Raw genomic sequence first — 25673 nt, 5'->3', positions numbered from 1 at the left:
ATTAATGGGTTCTCACTAAGATCTATCTAGCCTTGTATAGGCCCCCCAGTCATGACAGACATGGAGATTGTAAAACCTATAACTTCCTTCACACAGGTCTCTCCAGCCCTTCAAAGAGCTGAAGACCAGGAGCTGATCCTGTGAGCATGCGTCAGAGATTTCTCTAGCTAACAGAGAGACCTCTGAACATTCTCTGAGCATGAGTCAGAGATCTCTCTAATGAACAGATAGAACTCTGATCTCAGTTCTTACACAGAACTCTGACAAACACATGGCTTTAAGCTTTGCATAGCTTTCTAGTTCTGACACAGCTAAAGATGGCATGCACATACATATAGATCTCCCTGATCTTAACATAGATCAGAGGCCTTTCATAGGCTAAAAATATTTAGAGATTTTTCTATGGTTTCATGAACTTGGTCCTTGCATGGACTGAAAATATGCTTTAAGGGCTCATGACTTCAGCTCTTACATAAACTCATGGAACCAGAGATTTCTCTAACTTTTGCATACACCAAAGATATTTAAATTCTAAAATAACACATAGAGGACCAAAAAGGTTTAATTATCCTTAACATGAATTGGGAACTTTTCAGATCTCTCTAGGCCCTGCCGTGCTGGGGAGGTTTGCAAATGACATGACTAGGTGAAGTATGTCTTATGTTCTATGATGTTCTAGGTACTTTGAATTAAGATGCTTTTAACTAAATCAGATCTTATTCATTGCACGAACCATATTTTACAAACTTTCTATAACTTATATTTCCTGAATGAAATATTGTTACTGGTTTAAGGTTTGAACTCTCATATAGAGGAATAGAAATTGTTTAAGATTGCTTGCATACATGAACATGTTTAAGACTCATAATGTCTGAACTTTATAACATGTTTTAGAATTTTGTAACCATTTACATGCATATATATTATGTAAAATAAACTGTATATACATTCACATCCTTTTCATAATTTATTGGAGCACTTCAAGAGAAAACTTACTTTGGTAAGAAGCATTGAGTCCTGTCTAGTATGTGTTTAACTGAATAAGATAAATACTTCTTCTCATGAAGGGGTCCATTCTAAGAGCATAGGACTGAAAAGCATTGACCCGCTTCATCCCCCATAAATGGGCCCGAATGTTTCTGGTAAACCCGGAAATAAGCCGAATATGTATGGGTATTAGGCCTATTTTGGGTTTACCGAAAAAAATCGGGCCCAATAAATCCAAACCCAAAATTTACTGGATTTTTTTCACAACTCTAGTTTCATGGGTTTCAATTTACCTCAATAAACTTCCACAATAATACATCGATTTCTTATGAGCTTTGTGTGCCTGCATATTAAATAAAGATATACTGACAACTAGCATTCATCTCTGAGACTAACGGACTAAAGTACAAGTACGTACACAAGATCTACTTAGAAACACTACACACGGGGTTGTGTTACTGTAACAGCTATCCCACACACTCTGTAACAGTCAACCCAGCTTTGCCATGAAGTATAGAGTCAATAAGGAGTTGTGTTTGGGTTTTTTTATGAGTAATCCCTGAATAATGCCTGTGTTTCTAAATATGTGTTGTTCTCACTGATATATTTAAAAATATCCTTAGGTGTGTACCTAAAAACATAATGTGTCAAGTAGCCATGAGTTTCGGTTTTAAACTATAGCATGTGAAATAGCTCTGCAGTTGTCACAAAGAGCCATCTGTTTAGCTGCTCCACAACATTACAGCCTGAATTAATCAAGCTGTCCTCTTACATTCTCATCAGGGCCAGCTCCAAGTTTTTTTTTTTTGGGGGGGGAGGGCAGCAAGATGACCTGGGAGGGGGGGCTTCTAGCTCAAGCACACACGCACAGTCTCTCCCTCAAGGATAGAGCATCATGTGGCTCCTTCACACTCCAGCAGCAAACACTCTTTCACATTTCCAGCAGACAAGGCTCAAAGCAAAGTGAAAGCTATGCCCCTCTGCTTCCTTGGGAGACTCTCCTACAGGAAAATGTAAAGTCACCCCAGAGGAGAGCAAATGCCTCTCCTGTGGGAATGGTACCCGGGGAAGCAACAAAGCATTGCTGTTTTGCACCCCCTTTAGCCCTACTGGTGCTAATTGCTGGTCTTCCAGGAGCTGTTCTCTGCTGCACTCCCTCCCCTCCAGGTGCCCCCAATGGTGGACAGATAAAGCAAGCAACCAGTGGCTCCGTCTGGGTAAACAGCCAGCATTGTTTTCTCATCTTTCTAGAGGCAGTAGCAGTGGCAGGAGCAACGGCAGAACTGGGCTCTCCCTCTGATGCATGTACAGCTTCTCCTCCCTTTGATATTGGGGAGGGAGAGAAAAGGAACTGCTACCTGCTATATACATCAAGAGAAACAGGATGGCCCAGGTGTGGGGTAGCAATGTCACCAGTCAATTTGTATCTGGTCATTTTATTCTGGCTCTTGCCGTAAATTAATTTAGTCATTCCAGTCTATTGTCACTGACAGAGATGCAAAGTCCCCAAGAAGATGACCAATAATTCCAGTTTCTGCTGCTGGTCTTGCTTCTTCTCAATAACAGAAGGTTGTCTGGTTGTACACTAGACATTTCACAAACAGATGTAACCTTACCTTGCCAGACTCAGAAAGCAGCAGGCTCTGGGGAGCACCTCTTTCAACTAGCCGGACTCTGGAGAAAGAAGCACATATTATGAAAAATAAAACAAAGGAAGTACTTGTGCCTTCAGAATGAATATTAAAAGATTTTAAAATCCAATATTCTGAACCATCTGAACAGCTATATTTCAGTTAATTTTTTAAAGTTGAAATGGTTCCTTCAGCTCAGGTTAAATTCTGCTTCTTTCAAAAAAAATGAGAGAGAGAAAGAAAGAGAGAGAGAGCCATGAAATTGACTATTCAAGAGTTCAACCAGCAAGAGGCATTTCTGCACAGTCCTTCGGCTAGTAAATGAAAAATGACAAATTGGTAAAATACTATAATTGGCTCTCTTGTGGAGACAGATCATGATGGGTAGCAGTGTTAGTCTGTCTGTGGCAGCAGAAAAGAGGAAAAGCCAGTAGTATCTTAAAGACGAACAACATTTCTGGCAGGGTATGAGCTTTCATGAGTCTGAAGAAGTGAGCTGTAACTCACAAAAGCTTATACCCTGCCACAAATTTTGTTTGTCTTTAAGGTGCTACTGGACATCTGGCTCTCTTGTAAACAACCATCAGGATACCCTGGATTGTGCAAAGACAAAGAAACTTCACTGGTTCTTTTTGTTTGTCTGTACTATTGGACAATAGTTATAGTTCTTTGGCAAGGGAGGAGCAGATTCTTCCATTTGTGATGTTAAATACTAAGGCCTATGTAGCTGCCAGGAATATAGGATCAGGTAATTGCTTGGCTAGAGGAGGAGAATGCTACAATAGCAGCAAACGTCTGTGAAGGAATTTAGCTTGTCCTTCCAGCTCTGTGACATGTCCTACCCATGCTTTTTCAGACCCCAGGTCTCCCAGACACCACTTAACATCACACTAAACATGATATAATTGTAAAAGAAGCTACATATTTGCTGACCACGCCAGTTAGACTTTGGCAAATTAATCAAATTGTTGTGAATAAATTATGTACATATCCAATGATCTGCAGACCTTGCAGGACTCTCCCCTCCCTCCAGTCTACAAAGCTCCTCCCCACTTTGTTCTGGGTGGAGCTATGTGGACCTCAAGCACAGTGGAGGGTGCACTTGATGCAGGCAATCAGTGGACTTTGCCACTCCCTCTTCTGAAGACTTAAATGCCCTTTTTGGAGCTGCATGGTTGGATAGATGCCAACATAGTTTGTTCACAGACTTCAATCAGCAAAGATAAATAAACAGCAATACAAACAGTCATACCTGTCATGTCTTAAGGATTTCAGATCTACATATACTGTGGTGGGATCAGGCCCTGAGGTTCCCTAAAAACATTAAACAGACATTTTAAAATATGTATATTCTTTGCTTCTACTGAGATAAGTGGTAGGTAATTAAAGGCCTTGAGGGAGGGAAATGCGAGCTAGGTTATCAAGTGCTCAGTGACACAGATCACACAGCTCCTGCAAAGGCACATATTAATGGGATGATTTCTGTTGCAATGGCAAGGATGCTTATGGGAGAATTTCCTGGGAGAATTTCCACCATGCCAGGCTAGGAACACCATTTTCTTTTTCTCAGTCCACAGGAGCACAAACAAGAGGGACCTTCCTCATAACTGTATCTGAAGAGGTTTCTTGTGGCATGGAAAACAGAGGAAGGTTGGAATGAGGAAGGGGTAAACATTCAGCATTCAAAAACCTTCAAGGTCATAACATTAGCTGCGTGTGCAGGTTCAGAATAGGTTGGGGACACATTTGAAGCCCAATAAGATCAATAAGGCTTTTTTGTTACCTGTAAACATATTGCTACGTTGACTCTTGATCCAAAGGTGGTGCTAACTGCACGAGATGACAAGCCAATGTCTTTGAAGAGCTTGGAGAAGGAGTGAGTAAGAGCCACCCTTGGACGCTCCTCTGCCACCACTACGCAGGTCCGGACACCTGACAGATTAATGCCTCTTGACTGCCAATGCACAGAAATCAAACATGTTGGGAGGAAAATGACTCACATTTCAATAGACCAGCAAAGAGAATGTTGGACAATCTTCCATTCAGGCTTATGGCTCAAGGAGCACTACTTTGCCTTGCAAAGCACTACTAGGTATTTCATGATCCTAGGATTTCCCCTATTCACTTACGGTATCATGGGCATGACCATACCAGTTTAGCATCCATGATTGCACATGGCCAAACAGGGACAAAAGTATCAGTCATCTTTCTGTATTATCTATAGTACTTGGGGTCCTTACTGAAAGACGAAAGTGTTATCAGCCCTTTCTGACGAAGGAAATATTGTAAAAAGTCAAAAGGACAAAGAGTGCATCCAAAAAGTCAGATCAGTACGTACACCAGGGCTGTTGAGTAATCATTAAGACAATATATATATATGTTTGTGTGAACAGCAAGATATTAATCTGGTCACACTGACCCAGCTAAAGAAAGAATTCTAACAATGGGACCCAGTGACTCATCCTTCTCATCTCTCTACTAACAAAAATTTTGTTGACATCAAAGAACCTCAGGCTGATTTTCATAACACGAAGTTATGCTAGCAAGCAAATAATTGGTTGCTGGGATTTTGTCACCCCCTACCCCACCTCTTAGTAGGTTTGCTTTGTGAACTGAAGGGCCAAAACAGATCTCATGCCAGAGTTAATGTGCTAGAAGCATCTATTACTTTCAAACAGAAAGCCACTCCCTGAATTCTGTGGCACTGCTTGTACTTTCTGAGATGTTGTGTTTAAAATTCCCCTCTCAGCCATCCGTAGTGGGTTAAAAAGAGCTTCCAAAATCAATGGACTGGATCCTACCAGTCTGTTCTGCTGATGTCGGCATGTTCCACTGACGCACAAGACTTCTCTGCTAGCGGAAGAACCTGTTGCATCAGCGGAAGCCTCCTCCAATTGGAGGAACATGCTGGCACCAGCAGAACAGACTGGAATGGGGGATGCTTCTAACTGAATACAAAGTTTTTCAGCCTAAAAAATAAAAGCTCTGTTGCAATTAATATATTCAAAATACAGTGTCTTTTGGAGTAATTAATCATTCCTCATCAAAATGAACAGGACATTATGATGGGGAGAGAATTTCAAACACAGCTGGATACCTGGGAGTTCAAAAGTTCTTGCTAGTTCCTTAAGTTTCATTTAAGCTGGATCTAAGGAGGAAACACACACCTATGGCCAAGCTCTTGTGCAGCCCCCAGCCCGCCATTTCAATGGGTGCGTGCAGAAGGATTTCTCACTGCTTTGTGCCCTATGAATCAGAAAATGAACTGGAAACAGGCAGTTCAAGGTAGTCAAGCAAAACTCCTTTTGAAGAGGAAATTTCCAAGCCTCTTATAGGAAAGGTAGGATAAAAATCAAGGAAATGCAATTCTATTCTGACAGCCTGCATATTAAAATGTATTTTTAAGTTGGTCCCCCCTCCCCATCCAGCAACATACAAAATAAGTCTCCGCTTCTTACCTTTAATACATCAACTTGATTCCCCAGCCCCTTTGTACACATGTCCATGACTGAATAGGAACAGAAAGTGTCCCGTATTTTGTACTGGCTAACAGTGGAGAGCCAAAGGAAAAGATTGGATTCCAACTCCATAGGAGGAATTAAGATGGACTGGTGACCAGAATACACACTGTCAGAAGACATCAGACAGACATGCAAGGCGTTAATTCTTGGAACTGGTCTCACTAATTCTTCGCAGCCTAAAGGTAATCTACAAACCTGCTTTTATGACAGTGACTCACCTCCCCTCTCATCCCTGCACAGAGATATATGTCAGCAGCCTGAGCAGCCTCTAGGCATTCTGGCAATCTAATCATCACATAATCCAATAGCAGTTAAAAACTGTCACCAGCTCTGCTCCATTCTTAGCTGGGAGCTCGTGCAATAGCTCCAACCAAGCAGCAGTTGCATGCTTTATTTTCACTGGCCTTTTTATCCCACCAAATGGATCTACAGAGCCCTCTGAGCCATATTTGCTCTCCATCTCAGTTATGCCTAGGGGTCAGCAGTTGTGTGCTAGTACACCAGTGCACCTGATTTATGGACTGGTGGCCCGTCAGCCACAAAATGTAGATCTCAGAGTAAGAACTCTATTTAAAATGAATTCATCATACCACTAAGGCACAAAGCTTGTATTACTGTTTCCCCAAGGAGAAAGAAGCAGATGCATCAGATAAAAAACATGTGCCGCTTTAACATGTACAGACATAACACCTCTGCTGATCTTTACAACTGAGGGCAAAATGGAAACGCTAGCTAGCTGAATGATGAAACTGGTCTTGCTCTTAGGCAGACCATGGCTCTCTAGGCCTTCCCTTCAATGCTGTCCTAATTTAAACCAGTCAGGGTCTAGCTTTTAACAGCCCAACAGTTCTTCTAATAACATCCCGGCTCTGACCTGCAAAGGCACCAAAGTGCAAAGCCCAGACCACAATAGGGATCTAAACAGATGGCGATCTGCCGTGTGGAGTATAGTTCACATTGAAGCTTTATGGCTCTACAGAGGGCACTGACTGCTGCATGGGACATCTGGAAAGAGACAAACAGACAGTCAGGGCATTGATTCTCAGAAGCAAAAGAGGTAGAACCAGATAAATACAGCTCTAAGCCCACTTCACAACCCATCAGAGTAAGTGGTGTTGGCATTTAAAAATGTAATGGCTTTGCTGGATATCACGGCTAGCCCAGAACACATCCTTAATTTGTAATGTCTTCTTTGCAGCAGTTATCAAGACCCTCAGGCTTTTTGCCATCTCCACTCTCCCAACCTCTCGGTCAAACAAGGATTTCTGTCTTCTCTGTACCAACAGCTACATAGAACAATGGAGCACAATCAAGAAAAACTGTCCAATCCCAGCTACTTCGACACCCCAGCCGAGTGCTCAAACCACTAAACTACTGTTGCTTCCGCAAATGTCAGGATCTTTAGTCCTTTTTTTTAGATTAGTGGCAGCCTATTTTACAAGTGTAGTCCATAGTCTGAGATACTGTGATTCTATGGTACACTACAGTTCATATGCACCCCCTGCCCAAGGCACAGGTATGGGTTTTCTTCAGGCAAAAGAGCTAGTACCAGTGATGCAAGGAAGAAGCCAGCATGAGAAGAGATCAACCTATGCCACAACTAATCACAGGCCCTCCTGCTCCTGTGCACAAGCTCCTACAAGGATAGCCTGGGTATGTTTAGCCTGAAGAGGAGAAGACTGAGAGGGGATATGATAACCATCTTCAAGTACTTGAAGGGCTGTCGTATGGAGGATGGTGCCAAGTTGTTTTCTGTTGGCCCAGAAAGTAGGACCAGAACCAACGAGTTGAAATTAAATCAAAAGAGTTTCCACCTTGACATTAGGAAGTATGTGGTTTTAAGAAAGCCAGTGTTTATATTCACAGGCTAGAAGCAATCTGGGACTTTTTCATTTGGAAGCAAAAACCAAGACTCATTCTGGCCTACAAAATGGAGGCTCCTAAGCATGTTGGCTAGGTGAGATGCTACCATACCTTTACTCCTGTAAGCATCCCTGTTGTGGAAACACTGAAATCCAGGTATGCCAACATTTCTGGGGTTGGTGGCTTGTACACCTGAGGTAGCCGCTTCCTGGGCAAGTCATCTGGAACAGGTAAGAGCAAGGTGTTTTTTTAATGTGATGCTGAAAAATGATCTTCTCTAAAGAATAAAGCAAACAGGTGATGTTGCAATGCAATGGAACTATAAGCTCAGTCCTATAGCTCTCTTCCACTAAGTCTTCCTTCAACAGAGAAAAGCTTTCTCCAATGGAGGTGTTTTGATATTGAAGGAAAACTTGAAAGAAAGGAGTTATAGGACCCAACTTTAGTAGAAGGGAGCTTTTGCACGGAAGCCCCCACCCCCACCCTGAATGAGTGACCTTAGAGTCCTGTACCTTCCAATGTACTGGACAAGGGAAAGCAGCCACTAGTGTCTGCTTCCCCCTTTTAAAGTACATTCTCTGCCACTGGAAGGGTTAAGATTAGCTATACCATACAAAAGAAATGGCGCCCAGCCTTGAAGAGCCTTAGAGTATTATTGACAAGGGCTGCACCTTGGTTGTCTATCCGGTAATTACTTTAACGCCACCTGGCCCATGGTTGTGAATGTTGCACTTCCACTCCCGGAGATTTAGACTAATCATTCTCACCCTAACTAAAAGCAGGGATCCTGAGTCTCCCAGAAAAGAAGGGCATTAAATATGTCAACCCAACCACTGTCCCAGGTAGTTTTTTGCCCATTTGTTTTAAGTTCACCCACACCCACCCAGACTCTCAGCAGCCCCTGGTACCTCTATGGAAAACGACGTTTTTCCAACCCAAATTCAAACCCCAATGGTCCACAGGACCAATAATATAAAAAGGGTCCTTTTGTCTAGCAATTTGTATTTGGGCACCCTTGGGAACCAAGAGTGGACACACTGTCTTTTCTAAGGACTCTTTCTCCCCCAAAATCTTTAAGGAACCTCAGAACACATGACACCCCCACCCACCCTGTGTCAGACAGGCAAAAGTATATTTTACATTCTCCCTTTTGTTCCCCCTTAGACAGCAATAACCCCTCCCTCCGCCCTGTCAGTATCTTTACACAGGAGTAGATGACACACCAGCCTCCTCTGGGTGCCCCCAACACTCTGCCAGGTCAACTGCTTGGCTTTTAAAATTTTACTATATCTCTGTTTTTCTTCATGCTCTCCCTTTTGCTCGAAATAAAAGTGTATGACCTGAATGTCCTTTGCTGCTTTCCATTTCTGGGAAGTGTGACAACAAACTTGACCCATGCGTACATAGGCTTAAGTTCCTGAATGGACACAAGTCCATAAGTGCATATAAGAAGGTTGTACCCATGCATCAGGAACAGATTGTGCAAGAGTCATAGGATACAACCCTACACAATGCAAGGCAGTAATCATGCTTTCCAGACAAAATGTCACAGCTGGTTCCCAGCCACATCTGTTACAAAACTAGTCAGTCTTGGTAATAAGGTTGCGTCTGTTACCTGTGTCAATAATGGTTGGCCAGGTTTTCACATCGACAGCAGTTGCCGCCTCTCTGGATCTCAGCAGTCTCATCAAGGTCTGACTGGTCAGAATACAGGCAGCTTTGCTGACCTATAACAGATCCAAAAAGTGACTGCTGTCAGCAAATGAACAAGAAAGAATGAAATAAACACAATGTCAAACTAATATGAAATTCAGAGTTCATACACAAAGGAACCTGGAGCCAGTTGCTCAAACGGCCGCCATGACCATGCATAATACTTTCTTAGTGCTCTAATGTAATTTACATACATTATTTCAGAGCATCTTAACATAACTCTTCAAGATCAGTCCGGCACTACCACCTCAGTATTACCAAAGGGGGCGGGGCCAAAAGACAGCATTTGCCTAATGCCATCTTCTGAATTCATGGGTTGAGTGAAATGAGAACACTCCAGACACAATTCATGCTCTTCACTGTTTATTTAGGGTTGCGTTTATTGTGAATTGTTTTTTTCTTGCACACCCAGCTTTGTACTGTGAAGGTTTCAAATTTACATGAACTACTAAATTGTTCAGTTTATACTTTAATCTGCAACGTATTTTGGCCACGTGCTGCTCTCTGTTACAAGGATGACAGCCTTCACCCCGCCATCCACAGAAGTGGCACAGCTTCTTTACAGTGGAAACCATTTTTCCTACTCGTTTTAGGAAGAAGGACACAGCAAGGGTCTCACAACCAGCTGTGGCACTGTTGCAGAAAAGACAGACAAGCAAGCAGCCAGATCTTGAAGCTATCAAGGCAAATGACTGGTATGAAGAAACCTGTTTTGGTTTTCTTTAATGTTCCATACACTACTAGTCAGCACTGGTATATTTCAACCATGTTTTATTGTGATGTTGACCAGGAAAGTATTGCACAGTGAAATGTCCTGCTTATTAACACACCCATTCTGTATAAGCTGATGCCCGAGAAACAGCTATGCTGTTACACTGAAACAACCGGGCAGGGACAAAATCATCCATTGACAAGCTGCTCACAGTTCTCTGCTACTCACATCTACAATCATCCGCACAGTGGGCAAAGTGGCAGTGAGGTTCTGAGCATGTGGAGGCCGGACAGTCACTGGAATGCAGCCAGCATACAAGCAGCCATAGAATGCTGCAATGAGCTCAATGCCTGAGGGACCAAAGACAACACAGATTTGAAGAAGAAGCTAAATGCCTACATGACATTTGCCTTTTTTTGCTTTTCTTTTCTTTTTTTTTTTGCAGCAAGCTCCTTAGACATTTGATGCCAAACAGCTGACCCACAACCCAAGCTGGAAATACAAGCTATGAAGGATCTCTGGTAGAAGCAGAATAATTCATTTGTTGACCAAGGATGGTCAAAGCGGGTCACTTGTTGGGTGGTCAGAGTACTTGAGTGCATCCAAATCAAGGAGGGTGTGAAATAATGGGCTTCTTTTCCCCTTGAAGTTTACAGGGAACCTTTTAACCATTTTTTCTTCTTGGGCAGGAGGAAGGCGGGAGGCATGGCAAACAGTTCCTGGCCCCACCTGAGCCACCTTCTTAGAAATGCAGATGGAGGTATCAGGAGACAAAGAAGTGGGTCAAGCCCCCACCCCCCCTTCTCCGAGCAGGGATCAGAGACTTGGAGGTTTAAAAATGCTAGAAGGGGCTCCAGGAAGAAAGTTTCTGGAGGCTCCAGGAAAAACTTCTTTGACCCAGGTTGACCTGGTCAGTGGGTGGGAAAATATAAGGATTGAAACTGCTGAGACCCAGGAGAGAGCTCTCTTTTGGCTGGGACACTCAGGGAAGACAGAGCTCATCTGAGGCCTGGAGGAGGCAGCCATTTTGACCATGTGGTGGCCCCAGGCACTGATGAAGACTTCCAGGTAATGGAAACTTGGTAGAGACTTATAATACTCTAAGCTTAAGAGCCTGTCCTATATTCCAACATCTGATAGGGCATAGAGAGGGACAGAGGAATTGCATTTCTCGCAGTACTTTTGAATCCCTTGCTCAATCTGTTGTGCTAAAAGCATGCTTGGAAACATTTTACTTTTAATAAATACTTTTTAACTTTGGATGCTGACTGTAGTTCTCTGTACCACATAGACCTCCACCAGCTTGGAAGATGCTATTGTAAAACAGGGGGGCGGGCAGGAGGGAGGAAGGCTGGCAGTTGGCAAGCAGCTATTTCCCCAGTGGCAACCCTAGGCAGAATCCTGTCCCTGTGATGCCCAGAAGTGGGGTAAGCGGAAGACACCAAGGCAAGGCCTTATGGTTTGAAAAGAATGATGGGGGTGACCCTGCCCCCTGCCCCAGTGGGCAAGTTCTACAATGTTCAGGTGGTGGCAGTGGTTACCCGAAAAGAGAAAGAGTGGCAACCCCCTCCATGAGAGGTTGAGAATTCCTGTGAGAGGGCAGGAGTGGAATAGGGCCTGCGCGTCTGAGCAGGCCCGTTCCGCCACAGAGGGCTCCTATGAACTGCATCTGTCTGGCAAAGTAAGGGTGGGATTTCAGCAGTATTGATCTGGAGGCCCAACTCTGCCAGCAGCTGCATTGTGATCCAGAAATGCTGGAAAGAAGCTCATCAAGAATCTGCTACCACAAGCCAGTTATCTACATCTGGAAAAATCAAAATGCCCCAATGATGGAGGTTGCAGCCACTGTCATGCACTGAAGACCCTCAGGGCACCAGTAGCAAGTGGATCCAATAGCAAGACAAAAGGAACTGTGATGCTGAGGTCAAACTGGAACATGGAAGCATATGTCCATGAGGTTGGTTGAGAGAGGTGATTTCCATGAAACAAGGAATAGATCTTTTCCCCCTAGGCTTACATCATCTGCTTGGGTGCCAAATATTCCTCACTGTCAAAAGAGTTCTAGATTTGCCAAGGATGTTAAAATCAGTAGGCCAAAGCCAAGGGTACATATATAAGGCAATTCAGCTTGCCATACCATTTGAGCCACAGTAAGCAAGTATGTCTAGATTGTACATACTGTATTTTTCGTTACATGAGACGCACAGACATTTCCCCTCACTTTTGAGTAAATGTGTGTGTATGTGTGTGTTACCGGTAACGAGCCGAATCGCTGAGAGTGTCCCCGCCAATCAGGTTGAAGCTCTGCTGGGAGAGTTGGCGAAGTGTTTTCTGGGGGGTCGTCACCACGTTATTTTCCACGCGCACGGGAAAGCCCTGGGTTCCTTCCCTCTCCCCCCAACCCGCCTCACCACACACTTCAGGATGCACTTTTGTCGCTCCCTCGCAACGCCTTTCTCTCTTCCTCCCGCCCAATGCGTGCAAGGTTTAACCCGAGGAGAGCTCCATCCAAATGGCAACTGGGATTGCATTTATTTAAAAAGGTGGTGGTGGGGAGCCCTGAAGGGGGAGTGGGAAGGGGGAGGGAGAGAGAAATCTGAAATTGGGGCGGGGAGAGAGAGAGAAAATCAGGCCGGCCCTCCTTCCCTGCCTGCCCGCCTTCCCCCCAAATCCGGGGAGGGGGCCCGAGCCTGACTCCCAGCCCCCATTGGAAAAGGCGGGGAGGGGGTCCGCGGGATCTCCCGTAGCCTTTAATAATCCCCACGTGCTGCCTCTCGTGGTGACACGCCATTGTAATGGCTGGGGGGGGGGCTGCCAAGCCCGGGGCCTCGTTCTCTTGCAGGGCCGAGAGCTGCTGCAGGCCAATTAGGCCGGCTTTATGAGGCGGCTGGCGGCCCCCTTCGTGGTGGATCCCGCGGCCTGGGAGAATATTGCCACTTATGCACGGGAGGTTTTGCCTTGGATTTGCTGCTCTCTAGAATAGTTGCTAAATTGAAGACGGAAATACAGAACTATTTCAAAGAAAATACAGATAAGGGTACTCGTGAAGATATAGTTTGGGATGCTGGCAAGGCAGTAATTAGAGGATTATTAATTCAACAAAATACAAGATGGTATAGGGAAAGGGAGAACAAGAGAAAACATATATTAGATGAAATAAAGCAAGGGGAAAGATATTTAAGTAGGTTGCAAGATAAAGCAGCTAAACAGGAACAGCAGGTCAAGATTAGAAATTGGCAACAGCAATATGAATTTTTAATTGCAGAAGAAATTGAAAGAAAACTTATGTATAATAAACAAAGATTTTTTGAACATGCAAATAAGCCGGGAAAAATGCTAGCATGGCAACTTAAACAGAAGGAGAAAAAAATACCAATAACTCAAATTAAAAGGAAGGGTAAGATTACAAGAATAAAAGAGGAGATACTTGAAACATTTGTAGAATTTTATACAAACTTATACAGTAAAAAGGTATCTTCAGAGGTAGAAATGGATATATATCTTACTAAAGGAGATTGGGGAAAAATAACACAAGAAAATAAAGATTTTTTGGATCTTCCGATAACTAAAGAGGAGTTGGAAGAGGCAATAAAGAAAAGTAAATTAAATAAATCTCCCGGTCCAGATGGATTTAATGCATTGTATTATAAAACATTTAAAGACCAGTTAATCCCCTATTTATTGGAAGTAATGAATTTAGGATTGATAGAAGGAATTATCCCTCAAACTTGGAAACAGGCAAATATAGCATTAATACCAAAGGCAAATTCTGATATATTGGAAGTTAAAAATTTTAGACCAATTTCGTTGTTAAATATTGATTATAAATTATTTGTAACAGTTTTAGCTACGAGATTAAAAAGAGTATTAAATCAAGTAATACATGAAGATCAAGCTGGTTTTTTACCAGGAAGGTTGATGAGTCAGAATGTGAGGGTGGTAATTGATCTTTTAGAATATGCAGAGCAAGATACAACACCAACAGCTTTGATATTTTTGGACGCTGAAAAAGCTTTTGATAATGTTAATTGGCAGTTTATGTTCAAGGTATTAGATTTTATGGATTTTGGTGAGAATTTTAAAACAGCTATAAAAGGAATATATACACAACAATTTGCTAACTTGATTATAAATGGGTCATTATCACCCAAAATTGAAATTCAAAGGGTAACGAGACAGGGATGTCCTCTTTCCCCTTTATTGTTTATTTTAGTATTAGAATTATTACTGTATAATTTCAGAAAAAGCGATGTAGTTGGTGTACGAATAGGTAGAAATCATTATAAGCTTAAAGCATATGCGGATGATTTAGTATGTTTTTTGACTGATCCGATTGAACAAATTGACAGATGGAATAAAATTTTGGAGGTTTATGGTAAGCTTTCAGGATTTAAAGTTAATAAAACTAAAACTAAGATATTAACCAAGAATATGACTCTTTCACAACAACAAACATTAATAAAAAAGACGGGGTTTAATATTGAAAATAAAGTTAAATATTTAGGTATATGGCTATCAAATAACAATCTTAATCTATTTCAAGATAATTATGTGAACCAATGGCAACAGATAAAAAAGGATTGGATAAGTTGGGCAAAATTGCCATTATCACTGTGGGGAAGAATTTCAGTAGTCAAAATGATGCTATTATCTAAAATGCTTTTTTTGTTTCAAAACCTCCCAATAGTTAAGGGTGTACAGATATTTGATGTTTGGAAAAAAGACATTATGAGATTTCTTTGGGGTAAAGAAAGACACAGGATTGCATATAATAACTTAATTGAACAAAAAGATACAGGAGGATTTGGATTACCAGATTTGAAAATGTATTATCAAGCAGCATGCTTCACCTGGATTAAAAATTGGATCCTCTTAGAGAATCCGAAACTATTAGAATTAGAAGGTTTTAAGTTGAGATTTGGGTGGCATGCTTACTTGTGGTATGAAAAAGAGAAAGTAAATAAAGAATTTAACTCTCATATTATTAGGAAAAATTTATTACAAATATGGAATAAATATAAAGAAGTTTTTGAAAGTAAAAACCCGGCTGGATTAACCCTATAGAAGCATTTATGAGAAGAGGTGCACATTTAAATTTGGATTGTAATAACTATAGAGAAATAACAGAATACAAAGATGGTACATGGGTACTGAAATCAAGAGAAGAAATCTTGATTAAAGATTGGTTTATGTATTATAAACTAAGAGATGTTTTTAACAAAGATAATAAGTTGGGTTTTAATCAAACCAAATCAAAATTTGAGATTATACTATCCAAGGGAAATAAAGGACTGATAGGTAGGGTTTATAATTTACTTAGAGAAATAAATTTAGAACAAGAAAGGATTAAGTTAGTGATGTTGAAATGGATGAGAGATTTAGGTTATAATATAGATTTGGAAATCTGGGAAAAGTTATGGAAAAAGGAATTTAAGTTCACAATTTCAAATGAAATAAGAGAGAATTTGTATAAAATGTTTTATAGATGGCATATAACCCCAGTATTATTAAGTAAAATGAAGAAAGATGATGAAGCTTTATGTTGGAAATGTGGTACGGAAACAGGTACATTTATGCATGTTTGGTGGTTTTGTAAAAAAATAAGGAGGTTTTGGAGATTAGTTTTGAATGAAACTAATGATTTGATTAAATCAAAAATTAAGAAAGACCCCGCCTTTTGTTTATTGGGTATACCAAAAAGAGATCTGGATAAAGGTGATAGAGTCATATGTCAATATAGTTTTGCTGCAGCAAGAATTATAATTGCTAAAAAATGGAAGCAAACAAATAAACCTTCAATCAAAGAGTGGCGAGAAAAATTATGGAGGTATATGCGGATGGCCAAAATTACAGCATTTTTACATGATAAAGATATGGAGGAATTTAAATGTACGTGGGTAAAGGCCACCGCATATTGGGATAAAGTGGCAAAAACGGATTTTAAAAGTATAGTTAACGAATTATAGTACAATATGATTTTTAATATGATATAATAATAGATTCTTTTCTGATATGTCATAACACTCCATCGGAAGTCCAATGGTGGAGGGCACTGGTGGGGGGATGGGTTCTGGATTCAGGGCACGATATGGCTTATAGAGTGATTTGAATATTGTGTTAGCGGATAAATAGTGTCCTGAACATGTAATTTTTGTTTTTCTTTTTATGTATATGTACTTTTTTTTCTTTTTTTTGTGTTTATTATGAAAATAAAAAAAAATATATATATAAAAAAATAGATGCACGTTTCCCCCATCCGGATTCTCTGCATGGCGGCTTATTTTTGAGTTTTGAGAACTCGGATGGGGAGAATGTGCATCTATTGAGCAGCAAATCCAAGGCAAAACCTCGCGTGCATGAATGGCCGGTGTTGAAAATTCGGATGGGGGAAATGTGCATCAAGAGGGCGGCAAATCCAAGGCAAAACCTCCCATGCATAAATGGCCTATAATAATAAAGCTGCCTTTGTGCTAGAGCCCGAAATTAGCTTCCTTCACGGGATTGCATAATCGGGGGGGGGGGGGGCGGCTCTAATCTATTTATCTTGCATGGTATTCCAACCTCGGCCTCTTTTTAGGGGGGTGGGGGGCATAGAGTCGGATCCGTGGCCTGTTTAATGGGGCTGTCTGCCCTGCGGCCATGTAGGCATGGGGAAATTTTGCCTTGGATTTGCCGCTCTCTAGATGCACATTTCCCCCCCATCCGAATCCTCAAAACTCAAGAATAAACCCCCATGCAGTGTTTTGAGAATTTTGATGGGGGGGGGGAATGTGCATCTAGAGAGTGGCAAACCTCCAGTGCATAAATCATGGCTAGGGTGTATTTTGTTGTGGCTTAATTCTGCTTCTCAACCATCGGGCTCCAATCAAGAAGCAGTCCGCTTGGAAATATCTAGCCTGCCTTCAGTTCAAACATTGCTCTGCAAAACCGAGCTGGAAGATGGAGTTTGTGCCATTGCTTTTCATGAAGGCTGAGATGTCTTAACCTGGTTAGACTGACAGATCCAGCAGGATCGGCCTTGGTTATTATTTGGATGGGAAACGATCAAGCAAGTCCAGGGTCTCTGTGCAGAGGCAGGCAATGGCAAACCGCCTTTGAACATCTCTCGCCTTGGAAACCTGATGGGGTTGCCATAAGTCAGCTGCAACTTGACAGCAAAAACAAGTGCCAAAATTTCTTCCGGTTCTATTTCCTGATTCCCCCCTTGGCACGTAAGAAAAGTGCCTTAGTGCTACAAATAAATTCTGACTCTAGCAATGATGAGTTCTTGGGGTTCACAGAAGCCTAGAAGAGTACTCGAACCTTAAGTCTCTCTTCATTTGTTAATAACAGTGATGATGGTTCTTAATGCCACTGTTGACTGCTGTTTGTGACGGGCTCTGACATAATCATGGTATTCTGTGAACATGTGCAGAATTAATTCCATATAGAGCTTAAACACATCATGCAAGCTGAGCCACTACAGAGGTTTGTGTAATGTATAATGAAAGTCTGTCATGCTGACAGGCTGACAGAAGGTCAGCTCTATCAAAGCTAACTACTAAAGTTACTCTGGCTTTGTCCTTGAAGGGGCAGCGCAGGGTACCTTCCCTTATCTGTCCATAAAGTGTGCAAAAGTCACCTCAAAGGCAGAACACTTGTCCTTTTCAAGGTCTTAAGATATCTTAATGTACTAAGAGTGCATTAATAGCTGAAACTGTGCTTAATATAGCTTAAAGGCATTAAAGTTCTCTCAAAGATATGAGTAACAAGCTTACTTGCTCTTCTGTAATCTCGCTGAAGGCTATGCAGCTGACCAAATGTAAACAATGACACTTTGCAAGTGACAATGTCAGCTATAATTGTGTTTAATGAGTTATATAGTTAAATGTTGTGCTACAGATTTCTAAGTAGTCTCATTTAATGCGTATTGTCTTAACGAAGAGGATGGTATAGAAATTAAATATGTAATGTGATCATGTAACTCAGAAATGAGTGTTTATACTTTAAGCACAGAGGAGTGAAAGGGAAGGAAGTCCATATGTGGACATAAGATATCAGAAGACATGAGCAGTTGCCCACTAAGCCAGTTCAGCACTGCTCCTGACATCTGATAAGAGAGAATAAAGGTACCCTTTTGAAAGATAAGAAAGAGGGGATAAAGGAGCCTTCTTCACTCTTAATGGGTCTAGAAATAGTATAAATACAGCTACAATACTGCCAGTACTTTAGAGTGCTATGACTGGCAGACTGCAGCTGTCTGATGTAGCACTTCTCCATCTCAAAAGGCTTGAGATGTAAAACATTGAAACTCTGATCCTTGCGTGGACAGCAGTTCTCAGGTATCTTGAAGTATCAAGATCTGGATATTTCAACATATCTTACTTACAGTCTTCTTGTGAGACTGCTCTATTCCTAGAAGAGGATAGAGACCCTTAGAATTCCTATTCTTTGAATAGGAATCTAAGTGCAGTGATCTTTCCATGTTTTGGAACACTGAGAGTCCATCAGATTTATGGATTCTTACAAACTAAGCCTATTTGGCTTACCAATGCTAAGAAGCATCCTGAATACAGGGCTAATAGCTAGACCTCTGAGATTGTGTCAGAACGTCCTCTACTTAACAGAGAGACTTCTGAACCTACTCAGAGCAAGAGACCAGAGATGTTCCTGAAGGGAAAGGAGACTCTCTGTACTCTGTGAGATATGCACAATGCTGATACATTGTACAGCACATACACAGACTGGCACACTCAAAGAGACTTTAACAGCTTTAAGCTAACACATAGTATTTATATATTCAGCATTGCTGTCTAAAACTAGAAAGAGCATGCATAGCATGTACATACACAATGCCTGATCTTAATGATGATCAGTTAAGAATATTAATAGAAGTCTTTAAAGGATTCAAGACTTAGCAAATACAGATACTCTGGGATAACTTCATATGTTCTCATAGAGCTTAGATTCTTAGAGGACTCCAGATGACACAGATGACACAGCAAGGTATAGTGTGTCTTCTGTACATAAATGTTATGATGTTTTGAATGATTTAAGTTAGGATGCTTCTAACCAAATCTCTCTCCAAAGAATTAACCATATTTTGACAGGATTTCTGTAACCTTATATTCTGAATGAAGATGCATTGCACTAAGGATACTTTATGAGTATATTCTGACTAAGATATTCCTTTATGGAGGCATAGAGAATGTGAATGATTACTTGGTACATGTTTAAGACTAATGATGTCTATCCTTATATGATATTTTATGGCTTTGCAACTAAAAAGCATATATTATATAATGTAAATAAATGTGTTTCTTATATACTTCTACTCTTGTCCATTATTATAAATTTATTGGCGTGTTCAAGAGATGTCCTAGGAGCAATAACAAGTTTCTAGGAACCGTTGATTCCGGTCTAGTGGTGTCTCGCTGAATAAGATAACATATCCCTTCTCAGGAAGGGGTCCTTTCTAAGAGTGTAGGCATTTAACGGCCCGAACCGCGACATGTTCACTTTACATGGTTGAAATATTATTCTAATATACCGGTAGCTTATTAAATCGTTTAGTACACCATTTGATTCAGAATATATTTTTTCTTGTTTTCCTCCTCTAAAAACTAGGTGCGTCTTATGGTCAGGTGCGTCTTATGGAGCAAAAAATACGTATTTGTTGTTCTATAAGCCAAAAGGCCCAGTTTTGGAAGATGACAGCAGAGCTGGCATGGAGTAATAGTTAGACTAGGATCTGGCTGTCCTGGGTTTTAATGTCAACATAACCATGAAGCTTGCCAGATGATTTTATTTACTTATACACTTCATTTATAGCCCACCTTTCTCCTCAATGGGGATCCAAAGTGTCTTACAATGTTCTCTCCCCCATTTTTATTCTCATAACAACCCTGTAAGGAAACATAGGCTGAGAGTTTGTGACTGGCCCAAGGTCACTCAAAATGGGTTGGCAGAATGAGGTCTCAAATCTGGGTCTCCAAGATCCTAGTCCAAGTACTACACCACGGTGGCCGTTCAGTTAATGCTCAGCCTAACCTACCTTATAGGATTATTGTGAGGATAATATGGAGAAGGGAGAAACCATGTACACCACTCTGAACTCCTAAGAGAAAGGGTGGAATAAGAACTGAGGCATGCCTAGTGACATTCTTTGCCTTGAAGCTGGTGGAGCCAGCCACCCAACACGTATGTAGCTTAGTTCTAGTAGTTTCTAAATGGTGATTTGTGCAGGTGCAGAACTCAAGTCTACCCATGCAGACATCCTGAAGAAGAATCACTAAGTGCCCATCATCCAAACTGCAACTGAACTTTCCCCGGTGTAGAAAAGCGTTATCATCCTGGGGAGCATATTGCATAGAACAGTGGGAAGAAGAACATTCTCCAGAGCTGCATTCATGCTTCATGACACAGATCTAGCTTTAAGAAGATTTATTTTAAGGCTTCACCCACAAAGTGAGGTACAAGAAGAGAAAGGTTAGTCTTGTGAAAGCACATAAGCAGAGAGGCCATCAGCTACTCTGGCATCTCTTAAATCTTTATTACAGTTTTGCTATATGATTTGCCCTGAATATGCCATTTCAGACCCTTTGGTTTCTGACAGATACACTGTGAATAGGCTGTTCCTCCGCACTACCTGTGTTTCTTACCAGGAGGATAGAGCAGCACCACATTATCACCGGCATTGAGGTGTCCCTTTTCAAACAGAATCGATGCGATTCGTTCAGCCCGCTTGTGCAGCTGCAGGCAGGTGGCTGTGCACACTGGGGCTCCCTGAGAGAAACAGAGAAAGGAACATACTCTAAACGCGTAAGCAGAGCACTAAGGGAACACAATATAAACTTTGCTGGGCAAATACTGGCCACTGTAGGCCGCTACAGCACCACGTGCTCACCACCCCAATTAATTCAAACTGATACAACAGATGTCTTTAGGGAACATTATTCTCTGCGCATCTTGTCTGATGTTGAAATTACTTCCATTAGCTTGACTAACCCATGTGCCAAGGAGTAATTAATGTGGCACACAGCCTTTAAGCTACCACCAAATGTGGAAGAAACGCACCCCCAACTGTGACCCCACCACCATTCTACAGGGAACATGATGAATTGAAACTTTTGCTAATCACTACAGCAGAAGTTTATAAATTCCTAGCAGTACCTTGGCATTGAGCAGGAGGAAAAGCATGTGCTCGGGTGTTGCTTGAGCTCTCCACTGGAGCACCTCAGACAGGAACTGATGCTGCAAAGAGAAGAAGCGGCAAGTTACAACAGCAACCTCAGGATTTCAAAGGCTAATGTAGAGAAACAGGAAATGTCCCAGGATTTTTTTTTTTTTTAGGAATGACAATGAGTTGGTAATGGGGAGGCATAGTAAGGGGGCTGCAAGGAAGCAGGGTGAAATCCCAAACAGACTGCATGAGCAAAAGCCTGGTAGGTAGCATTGCCAGAGGCTCACTTTTATTGGCTGCCCATTAAGAACCGGGTGGGAAACCAAAGGCAGTGTGAAGCCTGATGTAAAGGAGCTATGAGCTGTGACAATGTGGGCCTGCCCTGTGATCAGGAGTTAGACAAAGAGCAGGAGCTACAGTGGCTCAGTGCAAAGCAGAGGCTGCATTATCCTTATCCTTGCACCTATGACCCCAACCAGGTTTCTTGTAGTGATGTAAGCTTTACTCCAACAGTCCAGTTATAGCAGGTGATCAGCTAGAGCATACAGTACTTGCTTTGATGGAGACAGTAGGCACATGCACAGGTGAAGCAGCAATTTCCTCTGGATATGCAGCCGAGTGAAACACGGCTCTCCTGCTTCCTAAGGCATAAGAGCCAAGAGAATAGCACAGCCTGGCAAAGCATCACCATGACAGTGCTTTCCAGCCCTGGACTCCGATGCTTCATTTTGAATCAATCTATTGGGCCCAGGATGATGGTCAGGTACAGGGAGGCGATTTTTAACCTGTTTTTTTCAAGGCTGAATGAAGTGCCACAGGAACTCACCTTTCTCACTAAGTCATTCTCTTCTATCTGTCCAAGGTCCCTCCCAGAGGCCTGTGCGATGCGTTTTCCAGCAACCAAGTTCCCCACCATCACAGAGGCAGGGCCGACACCTGTTGGCAGACACCGGCAGAAAACACTTGGTAAAGGAGGAAAATTATACAGTTGTGTGTAAACAGGTGCTGGATGAGATAGGTTCATAAGCATATGACTGAGTCTTACAGCCTGCAGTTTTGGGACCCCATGAGGCAGAACTGTAGAGGGACAATGGTGAAGGGCTAATGGGCAGGAGGGGAGACCCCACTCTAAGAACATCCTCTGAGTGTCAGCTACGAGGTCTGAATGGCTAAACATACTCTCAGGGAGATTTGAGAAAGCCAATACAGATCTGAAAAACCCAGATCTGAGAAAGCCAATACAGCTACAGCTAGGCTTTACGCAGATCTGGATATGAGCAAAATGTTGATGGGATGGGCTAGGATTGTGCAGGTGGCACCGCAAAATGAAAGAAAAGAGGACTGAGGTAACAAAGAGAAGCCTTCTGCTTTTGAAAATTGTGAGAACATAAATTTACAGGATTTAGAAATACTTTCTGCCCTGACCTGGATAGCCCAGGCTAGCCTGATCTCGTCAGATCTCAGAAGCTAAGCAGGGTCAGCCCTGGTTAGTATTTGGATGGGAGACCACCAAGGAATACCAGGATTGCTGTACAGAGGAAGGCACTGGCAAAACCACCTCTGTTAGTCTCTTGCCATGAAAACCCCAAAAAGGGGTCGCCATAAGTCGACTGCGACTTGACGGCACTTTACACACACAGAAAAATACTTTCTAATGAAGGCCAGTTGAACAGAAGTGGTCAAGGAATGAGCTCCTATTTATGGAAAATATTATTTCAGAGCATTTTGACTACATAATATATTTTTCTGATTCCATCCCATCTCCACTTTACAGTCTGAAATGAAATTATATAAGGAAATGCTGGGGGAAATTATAAGGATTCCAGGGAGGGCATTTTCACAAGCTGCAAGAACAACTTTTATATACACCGGGCAGAGTTATTGTTCAAGAGGCCACCCCTCTGTCTAAGAATCAAGGTTCCTCACCTGGTTGTTTTTGCCGGGGTTTTGGAAGGTTGGTTACACATGTGTGCGGGCACATGAGGATGTTACATGGGTGCAGAGACCCCTCTAGGAAGTGTTGTTTGGTCTGAGATATATGGATCCCTCCCAGAGGAGTTTTTGGCAAAGTATTGGCTGGAACAAGAGCGAGGCAATATACTCCAACTTGGTGAATGCTGTCGATCGCCTAAGAACAATATTCCAAAAAGGAGTCTAATAGTTAGCAGTCAGTTTCTCTTTCATCTCCATGACAGTGCCAAAAGAGGCACAAACAAATCAGCCAAGAAATGTTTGCAATATTGTAAATATAACCACTAGCTGGATAGTTGCTACGTTGTGGATAATATACTGAGCTAAGACACTATTGGGAGACAAGCAGGCACACAATCTCCTGCAAAGGTATTAACAAAATTCATGTAAGAAACCTCCCATACTGAAAGCATGTAGAGAAGCAACTGAGGGGGAGGACAAGAGATCTGACATGGCCAGGAGTATTTGTGTCCTGCTGCTGCTTCTCCTGTACTGGAAGAATCAAGCCAGGGATTTAGTACAGTCTGTACATGGGCATTCAATGAACTGCAGATCTTGCTTGCACAGGAAACAAGTTCCTCTTCCGTGATTAAAAAAAATACATCAAGCCATGCCACACCGCTCTTATTCTGAAACAAATTTTAACTGGTTCTCAGAAACAAAACAAAAAATCAAAGAGACTAATATGCAAAGAGCACTGGGGAAAACAAAATTAATTGAAATTTGTTTTGTTTTGGGTTTGATGCAAACCAAATGTTTTGAATCATGGGACACACAAACAAACTAAAAATGTAAAAAACAAAACAAAAAACAAAACTCCAACTCAAATAGCAGCAATGGCCAACAGGTGTCTTGTGGGGCACGACCTGGGACTTGGCAGCCCCACAAAATTTTAATCAAGTATAATAAAACATTTGCCCAATTATTCACGCAAAGAAAAATATTTTCAGATTGTAAGCAATGTGCATTCTCTGCACTTTAACGTTACATTTTTGTAACACACATATTTGTACACAATGCCATATCTGGGACCAAGGGAAGCATTTCCTGTTAGGCAACGCTGAGTTTATTGTACAGCTTAGCCACCCATGAAGGAGTTAGTTGGTGAAACATAATAATTTTCCATCCTCTGGGCCACTAGCCAGACCAGCTGGCCATCCCTGCTAACAGTGCCCACTTTGGAAAGTATGTATTTCCCACCCTGATCTGGAGGATCAGTTTATGGAAAAGGTTCTCCATCATGTTTGACAAGAGAGGAGCCTATCACTATGGATTTCCCTCCTCACAGAGGTATGGAACTCGCTACCCCAGAGACATTTGAAGCTTATTAAACTTTAGACACCAGGCAAGGATATTCTTATTTTCTTAGACTTTTTATTGATTTCTGTTTAAGGATTCTGATTTCTGTTGAGGTGTGATTTTCTTTTTGTCTTCCTCTCCTTGCCCTAAGAGAAATGATTATGTTTTTCTCTGCTTCCTACATTGGTTGTTTTTATGCTATCAGGTTTTATTTCTGCTGACTGTACTTGATTCCCTCCATGTGATACTGTTTATTTTCTGATTGGTTTTAAACTGTACCTTAGATACTGTGTATTGCTTTTAATTGTCTATTTGGAAGCAGCCTCTAATGAGCTTGGGGGTACAATTATCTTAAATTTATAAATGATAACACACTGGGCACTTCCTAAAATGCTGCCGTGAACCCATCAAAAAACAAGCCCCACCCCCACCCCCAGGCTGCTCTGACCTGCAACACTCGGCTCATCCACTGAAAACTGTCTTCTTCGGAAGCATCCGGACGCTGTTCAGCAACCACCACAATCCTCTCATCATAGAACACGGTCACAGAGAACACTGCAATCCTTAAAAAGGACAAACAAGATGTAGCATGCATCCTAGTTTGATGAACCCACACCCATAAATTTAGATTGCAGTATCTGCAGTGCCAGAAGAGAGCAGGCTGCAAGGGTCCATGTAGGCTGACAGCCTGGTAATAGAGGTCCTTTTTAGGCAAAATAAATCAGAAGTCCAGCGGCATCTTAAAGACTAATAACATTTATTTCAGCACAACCTTTCACAAATCAATGCATTTCTCAGATATGTGGATAACCTTT

General features: G+C 41.8%; 1 protein-coding gene across 2 annotated transcripts in view; it reads right to left on the bottom strand.

Moving 5' to 3' along the window:
* DIP2B (disco interacting protein 2 homolog B) overlaps positions 1–25673 on the bottom strand; it is a 220708-nt gene that overhangs the window by 4271 nt on the left and 190764 nt on the right. For both annotated transcript variants that reach the window (XM_056853964.1, XM_056853968.1), the window contains exons 22-34: positions 25307–25421; positions 23515–23716; positions 22415–22524; positions 21579–21659; positions 21068–21191; positions 10656–10777; positions 9618–9729; positions 8114–8223; positions 7014–7144; positions 6077–6245; positions 4402–4572; positions 3871–3932; positions 2604–2661 (exon numbers count right to left, since the gene is read on the bottom strand). In XM_056853964.1, coding sequence (XP_056709942.1) covers positions 2604–2661; positions 3871–3932; positions 4402–4572; positions 6077–6245; positions 7014–7144; positions 8114–8223; positions 9618–9729; positions 10656–10777; positions 21068–21191; positions 21579–21659; positions 22415–22524; positions 23515–23716; positions 25307–25421 — 1567 coding nt within the window. The remainder of the gene's footprint in view (positions 1–2603; positions 2662–3870; positions 3933–4401; positions 4573–6076; positions 6246–7013; positions 7145–8113; positions 8224–9617; positions 9730–10655; positions 10778–21067; positions 21192–21578; positions 21660–22414; positions 22525–23514; positions 23717–25306; positions 25422–25673) is intronic.

This window comes from Euleptes europaea, chromosome 1 (assembly GCF_029931775.1).
Source record: "Euleptes europaea isolate rEulEur1 chromosome 1, rEulEur1.hap1, whole genome shotgun sequence".
Classification (NCBI taxonomy): Eukaryota; Metazoa; Chordata; class Lepidosauria; order Squamata; family Sphaerodactylidae; genus Euleptes; species Euleptes europaea.
This window is presented reverse-complemented; position numbering and strand designations above follow the sequence as displayed.